Genomic DNA, 10,867 nt, shown 5'->3' on the forward strand with positions numbered 1-10,867 from the left:
CAAACATGTAATTCCCATATTTGGAGCAAAGATGGCGCTGTTTCATTACTTTGTCCAGTGCTGACAAACTAATGCATTTAACGCAGATTGTAATGAGGTGAAATCATCACATTTAACTTCTCTGGATTTCCCTTTCAACGACCTTTGACTGGATTTACAGATAAGAAAATGTGTTTTGTCTTGTAGAATAATTTTATAGACATTTCCTCCAAACACAGACTGACACATTTACTATCTTTGGAAACTTTGAGAATTCAGATTCAGTGGATTTGCACAAAACAACATGTGTTGTTAATCTATGTTGTCAGAATCATTCAAATCAAACTCATGTGATTTCTGTAAAAAAAAACAAAAAAAAAAAACGGGGTCATGTGAGGGAAAAACAGACCTGACCTGTTTTTTACACCTCATGTTGTTTTGCCTTATGATAATCACCAGCTGAAAGGTCAGATGTCACCTCGGCTCTGTCTTCCAGTGCAGTCTGCTTCAGCTGGAGGAGCTGATTTGGTTTTGGAGGTTTTTACTAACAAATGTTGTCAGGACGTCCTGCCACGTCACAGACACTCATTAGTCAGAGCTGTTGAGGATCGTGTTGGATTTGACTGGAGAGGCTCAGGCTCTTTGAATATTCACGTCTGTTTAAGGTTTATACACTTCTACAATAACACACTCATTAACATTGGTCATCCTAATAACATGAACACCGTCTGACACTCAGCTGTGATTTCCTCCAGCTTCAAGGTGTTTTTTTAATCTCCTGTGACACTGAAGATTTTTCTGTCCAATGATTCAAAATTAATTAAAGGAGCTTCTTTAAATTAACACCCAGGATTAGTAATAACATGTCCATCAACAACATACAAGTGGACCGTTGTGTCCACATACTTTTGGCCACACAAATGTCCTGTACATTAGACTGTCACTGAGACATTATAAGAGATAAAAACAGCTGATTATAATAATAATGTTGAATAGATAGATACTTTATTTATCATTAGATTATTATATTAGATATTAGTATGTAACATAATATTAGAATATTATATTATTTATTGGACGGGATGATGTTTCCTGTGTTTTGTTACGTCATGTGTCCTACATTAAAGTCGGACGCTGCAGTAAGTTTCCCTTCAGTGCCAATAAAGTTAAAGTTGAATTACCACTGATAAAACATCCAATCAGTGAAACGTGAGCAGTTCAGCTCCTCTCTGACAGACACTGTTTCACCACTGAAATGCAGTAATATAATATACAGTCATACATAGTATTTATATTGGGTTTTCTGGCGGGAAACCTGTGATCAGTGTCTTCTTTCACTCACCGTGATAAAAGCTTTAGTCAGTAAATCTGCTCCAAGTCACCGCAGGAAAATAATCTGAATCCCTTCAGGAATAATTCAGTGATTTCTCCTCGGGGAGCATTATTATTAACACCGCCCCTCCCTCCCTCCTCCTCTCTCTCCCTCCCTCCTCCTCTCTCTCCCTCTCCTCATTGGCCGCGCCCACCTGATTCTGACCCCCCCCCCCCTCCCTGTATATAAAAAAGTTTTCGGTGTGTGGCGGCTCCCGAGTCTCAGACGCCAGAATGGAAACGCTCCTCGGTGCGCTCACTGGCACACCTCCCTCTCCTCCTCCTCCTCCTCCTCATCTTCTTCTTCTTAATTGCGCATCGGCACTCCGGCAGCACCACAGTGGGAGTCACGAGCAAGAACGATTGAACTGTATGTAGAGAGTACAAAGTGAGGATGATGATGATGATGATGATGATGATGATGGTGGAGCAAAAAATGATGGATTGAACTTTGACAATGCTGAGGAGGGATTTGGATTCAGTTCTCGGTTTGTGGAGTAAGTTGCAGGAGATCTGAGCTGCTCTGATGCGGAGTGATGAGACCAGGAGTCGCTTCTCTCAGAGGTGATGCTTTGATGCTTTTAGTGTGAAGCTGCTCCAAACCCGAACCCAGACAGGACTCCGCTTCCCGCTTCTGACAGGCTGCTGAGAATGACCAAAGACATGCACAGAACGATGTAATAAACAGATCTCCTGCACACACACATCTGCCAGTGAATGGAAACAAACTGCACTAACTGGCATCCAAGTGCGTCAGACCTGCCCGAGCCGCCGTTACGCATGGAGGCAGCGCGGGACTGAGAGGAGTTTCTACCTGTTCACATTTCGTTTTATGATTTGAACTCGGACAAAAGAGGAAAAAACTTATTCTTCTCCTCCTCGAACAGAAAATGAGTAGCTGTCTCTTCCGACTGGCACTCCTCGTGGCTTGCGTCCTCTCCATCCGCTGCACCGCTGCGTCCGGGACCGAGGCGGAGGCGCACACGGCGCCCCGGGATACCTGCGCGTCCTGCGGCATCGCTCAGCCGGAGGACCCCGAGTCGGGCCGGCTGAACGTGGACTTCCTGGAGGCGGTAAAGAGGCACATCCTGAGCAGGCTACAGATGCGGGAGAGGCCCAACATCACGCACCCGGTCCCGAAGGCGGCCATGGTGACGGCGCTGCGGAAGCTCCACGCCGGGAAGCTGCGGGAGGACGGGAGGGTGGAGATCCCCAACCTGGACGGACACCCGATGAGCAACGAGGTGCTGGAGGAGAGCTCGGAGATCATCAGCTTCGCAGAGAAAGGTGCGTGACGGAGAAGAGCTGCACGTCTCCAGGCTTCAGTTACAGACACACAAATATTTCTCATTACAAAGTTTCACCTGATTTAAATGCAGTTTTTACATTTTTCAACAATTTTCCTGAAACAAACAATAATCAGATCAGCGTCTTATTCCAACTCATTCATCAAACACTTTGACTGATTCTCGTTCTTGTCTCTGCAACAAGCAGCTGACAGGATCTGCTGCAGCTCGGTTCTGAAGGTCATGACACAGGTTCTGCTTTTCATCTAAAACATCAGATTTGACCCTAAAAAGGGAAAAAACCCTCCTCTGATCATAAAACACATCATGCACATGTAAGATGTGAAGGCTGGTCTGAGCCACCACAACAGGCTGAGTGTGTTAGAGCCTGTTGTGGTTTTGTGACACTGTGACTCAATTTGTGAGATTTCTAGTGCTGCTGCTGCTGTTTGTGTGTGTGTGTGTGTGTGTGTGTGTGTGTGTCTTTATATACTGACTGAATGAGAAACAGACCAGAGAACATGCTGATGTTGAACAGATGTTGATGCAAGGGCCTGAAAAAAACCCGCCAAAATGAAAGCAAAGACCATCTGTAGCTGCTACCTGCGTGGATCTGTGAAACTGGAAGCTCTCCATCTTTCTTCTGTCAGTTTCTGAAGATGTTTTAATGCGTCTTTGTCTTCTTTGGCGTTGTGTCCATTAAATGTCCCGTCTGTGTTCATCATATGTTGTTTGTTCCTGGTGTAAACACCTCTGTTGGCTCCTTAAAGTCAGGCACATGTCTCCAGGAACAAGTGCTGATCAGTCTAAATTAAAAGTGTGCTGGGTCTCAGACTTCAGCTTTAACACCGAAGAGATGAAGTAAAGGTTGTGATTTTATGTCGGTCGACGACGATGGAAAAATGATGATTTCATTTAGAAAGACGGATCAAAAAACTCTTGAATGTAGTTTGGTGAATGAAACAAACTGATTAGATTCTGGGTTTTTTCCTTTTATGCATGAACTACTCTGCTGCATTCATGCGCTCCAGATTAAGTTGGACATGTGGGACTTCTGGCTTCTGCCCCAGTGTTGTGTTCACGTTCCTAGAAAACCCAGCCTCACACAAACATAAACTTGGGCGGCTTTACTCGGTGTCGGCGGAGGTTTGCTCCCCGCTGAGAGCCTTTTAGATTCCTATGTTTCCCTCTGTGGCCGCTGTGTTGCAGACCTTCCACCTCGGCACCGTGCGTTTGCCAGTTGGCTGCGTTACCAGCGCTGAGCGGCTGCCAGCGGGGACATGGCGCGGCGTCAAGGCCCAGAGGAACAATTTACTCAGGGGCGGCTGAAAGGAGCAGAGCAGGGCTGAAAATGATCAACGACGCCACCTGCTTCGCCCACGTGCGTCCGTCCGCTCGCCTCTGAAAGCGACGGCACTCTACGGAAACATCTGCTTTCCACATCAACAAACGGCGGCTTCACGTCGGCACTCAGGGCTGTTACTCTGAACCCGTGTGTGTTCATTATGTCATGTGTCTCAGGCTCATTTATCCCTGTTGCTGTTGTAGTATCTGAGCTTTTGTGAGTCTGTCACGTCTTTGTGTGTTTCTGATGTTTTCTTAACTGCCTGTGTTTCCACGAGTGTCTGCGTTGGCGTGTACATGCTATATCCAGGGGTGTGTGTGTGTGTGTGTGTGTGTGTGTGTGTGTGTGTGACATGACAGGGTTGTGTTGAATCAGTCCCCTCAGTATAAGGTCAGAGCTTTTGTGTCGGCCGTCGTGCAGCCTGAATGCAGATTGACGGGCTGAACCCTGCAGCCTGGCACCCCATTAGAATTCACTGTGTGTGTGTGTGTGTGTGTGTGTGTGTGTGTGTGTGTGTGTGTGTGTGATCTAACTACAGGCCCTATATGAAAAAACACTGGTGCTCGAGTGCATGGTGTTGGTTTGTTAAGTTTCCTGCGAGAACGTTTGTCACAGTTTGGAGTTCAAATGTCGAATTTTCATGAACGAAGCTTCTTTGCAACGTCTCTGCTGGTGTCTTTAGTCGGGTTGTGTTTGCGAGCTAACGGCCGTTGTGGTTTATCTCCAAACAACATTAAAACATTAACAAAACTCAAGGCCTGTTAGTTAAAAGATGTTGTGAAGCTTTTGATCAAATCACATGGTCTTCTTCAGGAGATGGAGGTTGAAGTTTAAAAGTCGAGGATCAGATTTTTGAGGGAAGATAATGTGAAATGACCCAAAGCTCCACAGAAGCGAGAGGATGGGCCTGAGTTGTGTAAAAATGTTTAAATAACTTTGTTTTTTTTTAAACATGATTTAAAGTCGTTAAATGTAAAATCTAAAGTTCAGAGATTGTTCATTAAACCTCGGATGAAAAGTGACCTGCACTGGAACTAAACGTGGCGCCGCATATACAGGTTGAAAGACTGTGACCAGGGCCGTAGCCAGGATGTTAGAAATACTGAGGTCATGAGTTAATCGAACACTAAAACAAAAGTCTCTAATTATATTTTTCATATTTTAGGAAGTTATCTGGTACTAATATTATAATTTCTGGAGCAGCTGTTTTAAACAAAATCTTCAGCAGATCAGTAACTGCTTCAAACTAATTATTAAGATATTACAACATGTAAAACAAAGTGCTCTAAAATTTTATGAAAGCTACTTTTACTTATTTATTTTGCCAAGTCAGAAATACTGCACTGGAAACCACAGCCTGAAAAGAACCACCATGTTTTTAACTGCAGAGTTTAAACTCCCCCAAAGCTTCTGAAATCCCCGGACTGGAAAAAGAAAAGGACGTGACCTCGGTGTCCTGAAAAGTAACTAGAGCTCTGGTTGTGATGCAAAACAGAAAATCATTCACCAATTCTGAAAAAAGAGAAGGAACTGGAGCCCCCGCTGGATGCCAGTCATTTTAACCATTTGAACATCCGTGATATTCTTGTTCTTCACTTCCCCCGCCGCTCCACCACACACCACAGACACTTCCAGTGAAGATTCATGGAGCAAATGACGAGGCAGAAGGTTTTTCTAAAAATTATTTCAGCCTAAATTTCATCTTTTATAACTTCACTATAAATTGATTTTGGGAAGCCGTGGTGGAAGTAAGTTGCATGTTACACAACGGCGTCACTGCTGCAACACACTGGTTTATTTATCTGTCTGTTATTCCTCACTAAACATTTGTGGCCTTCACCAGAGAGGAATCAAGACCTAAATATTTGCCTCATGTAATGTCATGACTTTCAGAACAGCTGCTGTCCGTCCCACTCAACGCACCGCCGTCACTTTATTTTAGTGGACACTTTCTGACCGCTTCAGATCAATTACGTCTCCGCACCGACACCACAACTGGGCTTTTGTCGAGCAGTTGGATGTTATCGCTCCATCCTCCGTCGGCTCCGCCTCATCCCGTCTTTGAGTTTATCATGTCGTGGAGTTCATGTGAGGAATCCTCCGTCTCCTCATTACCATCTCAGACAATGCAGCTGGTCGTCTGTGACAAATGAATTCCCTCTCAAACCGTCACTTAACTATCCTCCTCCATGTCATTGTGAGGCGGCCACTCCCCAGCAGCCGTCAACACATTCAGGCCTTTAGCAGCCTCCTCCTGCGACACAGCCTTTGTTTACATCTACATTACAGGCTTTTGTAGCTGCCGCTTTGATCCCACAGTTTAGAGCAAGTGAGCAAGTCAAGGTTTTAGTGGTTTGATAGAAGAGGTGCTGACAAATGCATCTGCACCTGCAGCTCAGCTTCAGGTTTGTTTGCGTTTCGTCGGCACTGAACTGCGGGTCTTGATTCTCCCGCTGCCTGGATGACAGCGGCGTCTGATCATTGTGCAGCAGAGTGTGATCTAACATTCAAGCTGCTGAGTAACGACTCAAAGATTACTGCGTCCCGTGATGGGTGAGGTAACGCGTGAGGATGCTGGCTAGAAAGTGCCTTTGATGATTGGTAACAGAGTCTGGTCTTTTCCTGGTAAAAACTCTCTGCTCTCTTCTCACTAACTGTCGGCCTCAATTCCTGGTGGTCAGCTTCGCTCGGAGTTCAGGAGGTTCAGACCTGATGAATGGCTCTAATCTTCTCCGCCTGACAGCTGTCAATCAGCCCCGCCCCATGTGTTGTCCTCGTCGCCCTCGCTGTAGCTGCAGTGCGTCGTGGTTACACAGGCAGGAAGTGACGGTGAGACGTGTGGAGCTTTCAGTAACAGTCACTGAACGCTGTGTCAGTGAGCACAGTCCTGTTTCATCACACCATCAATTACCCAGGAGTCCTCTCAGGATATTTACATGTCTCCGCTCAAGATCAAAACTTTATCCGTCCTTAATGGGAGCACTGGCCGGCAGAGAAGCACACAATAAAGCCCACAAGAGCAATAAGTGAAGAGATGAATTACTCATACACACAGAGCAGCCCAGACAAGAGCTATCTTGTTTTTGTGCTTTAGTCCAAGCACTTTTAGTTTTCATTAGTGGTGGAAAACAGGAAGGGGGGGGGGTAGCTCTGACTTTATTATGAAGACACTGAGAGAAAGTCAGATTTTTGCTGCTGAGGGGTTTGAACCTTTCAGTCGTTGCTGCTTCCAGAGCTGTCAGTGGTTCCACATGAAAAGCCTCTGGGCGTCTGCAGTGAGCAGCAGCAGCCAGTCAGTGGCTGCAGCTCCTGCGCTGCCCCGCGCTCTCAGGCCTCACTGTGAAGACAGTCCGGCTCCAGACCATCTCATTTTCAGGCAGCATTCAACGCAAAGCCTTTGAACCTTTGTGCGCCACTCTCTTAACCCCCCCTCTTCTCATATCTGGGCCGAGTTGGAGGCCAAGTGGCGCTGCGCCCAACGCTTTCCTGTCACAGTCCACAGGATCTGTGCCACCCTGGGCTGAGGGGGGGACGGGGGCTGTGGTCTCACTTTAAGCTGTTCAGTAGTTTTCTCTTCTACACGGTGAACCTGAGGACGAGCTGACAGATCCTTGGTTTCAGTGCTTGTTCAAAGTCTTCCAAAATAAAAACCATGAAGATATACAGTCTGAGGTTTAGACAGTTTTTTTTTTACAGGCTTTTGAATTGTTATCAATCACTAATCAATCCCTCTGTTGTGTTTGTGTTCCTCAGATGACATCGTCACGTCCAAGTCCAGCCTGTTCTTCCTGATCTCCAGTGAGGGGAACCAGAACCTGTACGTGACGCAGGCCACCCTCTGGCTCTACTTCAAGCTGCTGCCGTCTCCTGTGGAGGTGCGTCCGCGGCGGAAGGTGACGGTGAAGGTGTATTACCAGGAGCCAGGACTCGGCAGCAAGTGGAACCTGGTGGAGAAGCGGGTGGAGCTGAAGCGCAGCGGCTGGCACACCTTCATGCTGACGGATGCCGTGCGGTTGGTGTTCGAGAAGGGCGACCGGCGGCAGAACCTGGACGTGCGCTGTGAAGGCTGCGAGGCGGCCGGCGTCACGCCCGTCCTGCTCAACCACAATGACGAGTCTCACCGGCCCTTCCTGGTGGTGCAGGCGCGGCAAGCTGACAACAAACACCGCATCCGCAAGAGGGGGCTGGAGTGCGACGGCAGCAGCAACCTGTGCTGCCGCCAGCAGTTCTACATCGACTTCCGGCTCATCGGCTGGAACGACTGGATCATTGCGCCGTCGGGCTACTTTGGGAACTACTGCGAGGGGAACTGTCCGGCCTACATGGCGGGCGTCCCCGGTTCGGCCTCGTCCTTTCACACGGCGGTGGTGAACCAGTACCGCATGCGGGGGATGAGTCCGGGCTCCATGAACTCCTGCTGCATTCCCACCAAGCTCAGCACCATGTCCATGCTCTACTTTGACGATGAGTACAACATCGTGAAGCGGGACGTTCCCAACATGATCGTGGAGGAGTGTGGCTGCGCTTGAGTCTCTCTTATTCCTGTTTATTTAAGGTGGAACTGAAGAACTTAACTTTCAACAGATTCACAATATTACAACAAAAATGAATATAGAAACAGAATATTTATGGACGATGGAGAAAAAAAAAACATGTGCACACACAACCTCATCCACACATATCTACACACCCTCATGTATGCCTGCACAAAAACCTGTATATATATTTATGTTTGTTGATATATTTTGTTATATCCTCTGTTGGAAGACCTTCAAAGGGACGTTCGCTTCCAAATCTTTAAATATCCACTTTGGAAAACAATCAGTATCTGAGGTTCTTCATTAAACTCTGGAAGTTAGTGAGGATCTGGTTTGACAAAGACTCACGTGACCTACTAGCCTTCACAACGCAGCATAGGTGCTGGTTGTTTAGACGTGGGCATCTCCATGTGTAGAAAATAAATCCAACCTTGAAGGTGAAAAGAAACATGTCTCCAGAGGAGGTGGAGGAGCCTTAGGAGAGTCACAAAGAAGGTGTGGGCGTCTCCGCCATGCCTCCTCAAAGAACAGTGTGTTCAAACACTGACAATGTCTTCACACCTGTCCAGCTTCACCAACGTACAGCACTTCTGGACCGGAGTCACATTCACACAGACGTGAACATTTGGACACATTCAAGAAAGGGACGGAAACATAACGGACACACTGACGCTGTCGCCAAACCGTGAACGACTCTGAACTAAAGGCAGAGTCGCCGGTGTGAGGCGTCAACTCTGAAGGGCAAAGAAAGGAGAACTGTTGGGAGGTCGCGTCATTCTCACCCTTTCATGTCTCTGGATTATTCTCCTCATGCTCTTCATAGTTGAGGTTGTTGAGGGAAGACACGGCTCTGACAGATACTGCTGTTTTAACTTGTACCAGCTCGGGTTTGCTTCACCTGAACTCTGACTGATCTCTGCAGAGCTGCTCAAGGTCGTGAGGAGGAAGGGAAGTCCAGATAAACTAGTTTCATCAGTGACTCGTTTGTGGATTCTTAGTTCCTTTCCTAAAATTATTTAAGTCTTTCCTGTGAACCCCCCCCCCCCCCCAAATTACAACGTTTGGTATCAAATGAAACCATCACTGAACAAACTTTAGCTTTTCATTCTTAAACAGTGACTTATATTTAACAAAGGGAAAGGCGAACCTCTTTGGTCTTGGTGTCTTTAAAAAGAATCATTTGTTTTCCATCTTCCACTCACAGTATGGGTTGAACAAATACTCTTTTATAGTGTGTGACCAGCACACGAAGGTGGTGGAACGAATCAGGAGTGACCTCACGTCTTTGTTAACGTTTGGATTCTGCGGACGAAACCTTCCCTCAGCTTCTGCTGGAGGAGGAGGGTTCGATTCCCTCCAGTCGCTCAAATCAATAAATACTGAACGCGTCTCTCACTTCAGTCAGAGAAAGTGACAAGTTGCCATATTGCTCAGTTTAGTGACGGTGCAGCTTCGCACTTCCCGACACACACTTCGATAGCACTTGCAGATTGAAATGCCTTTAACGAGCCCTGCGTGGCGCACCGTTGCCCACAGCCCTTCTAAAAGAAATAAGTGCCGCATGAGCTATGCAATGTATAGTACTTACCCATACACACACAAGCTGAACTTAAGCTCTAGTGACAAACTATCACCAATACTTGAAACGTAAGTGTGGCAAGCAGGGGCAGGTCGGGTTTCAGCTGGAGGCAGGAGGAGGCAGGGGGAGGCAGGAGGAGGCAGGAGGAGGCAAGAGGAGGCAGGAGGAGGCAAGAGGAGGCAGGGGGAGGCAGAGTCTTGTTTTGCGACACAGACTATGATCTTGATCTGGCTCCACTCAAATAAATGAAAGTTTGTCATTTAACAGTGTTTAAAGCTGGTCCAACCAGGACTGATGACCCTTGTAAAACTCCCCCCGGCCTCCTGAACATGACTTACATATTCTGCTTTGACCAATACGTTCTGTAACTGCTGCTGCTGTTTCCTGCTGCGTTGGTGGACTGAAGCGAGGTGGTCGGGGAGGATGGTGGGCGTTGTCCATCCTGCCTGTGGTGAGGTTTACTCCACAGAAACACTTTAGGGAAAAACTGTTTTGGTTAAATGGTGAAAAATGAAACTTGGCCTTTCTGTCGACTCCGTCAATATTTAACTGAGAGGAAAACTGACATTTCACTTGGTTCAAAATCTATTTGCTGTTGAAAATTCGTAACGTGTAAACCTTTAGCAGACAGGGTTGGAATAAATATTTACTTTTACTTTTACAAGTGGATTCTTATTCAACTCTCTATTATTACAAACCACTTGTCCAGTGAGTCATGAGAGAAATTTAAGCGGCCTCCAGATGATCATGAGCGGGAAGAGGGAAAAAC

General features: G+C 46.7%; 1 protein-coding gene across 1 annotated transcript; it reads left to right on the forward strand.

Moving 5' to 3' along the window:
• The first annotated feature begins 1,088 nt into the window (after nucleotides 1–1,088).
• Nucleotides 1,089–8,520, forward strand: LOC111235535 (inhibin beta B chain-like). Its single transcript, XM_022763995.1, has 3 exons — nucleotides 1,089–1,118; nucleotides 2,205–2,637; nucleotides 7,735–8,520. The coding sequence occupies exons 1-3, from the start codon at nucleotides 1,089–1,091 to the stop codon at nucleotides 8,508–8,510; spliced, it is 1,239 nt and encodes a 412-aa protein (XP_022619716.1). The 3' UTR covers nucleotides 8,511–8,520.
• Nucleotides 8,521–10,867: the final 2,347 nt, after the last annotated feature.

The sequence above is a fragment of the Seriola dumerili genome, unplaced genomic scaffold (genome assembly GCF_002260705.1).
Source record: "Seriola dumerili isolate Sdu_G_001 unplaced genomic scaffold, Sdu_1.0 BDQW01000513.1, whole genome shotgun sequence".
In the NCBI taxonomy this organism is placed as follows: Eukaryota; Metazoa; Chordata; class Actinopteri; order Carangiformes; family Carangidae; genus Seriola; species Seriola dumerili.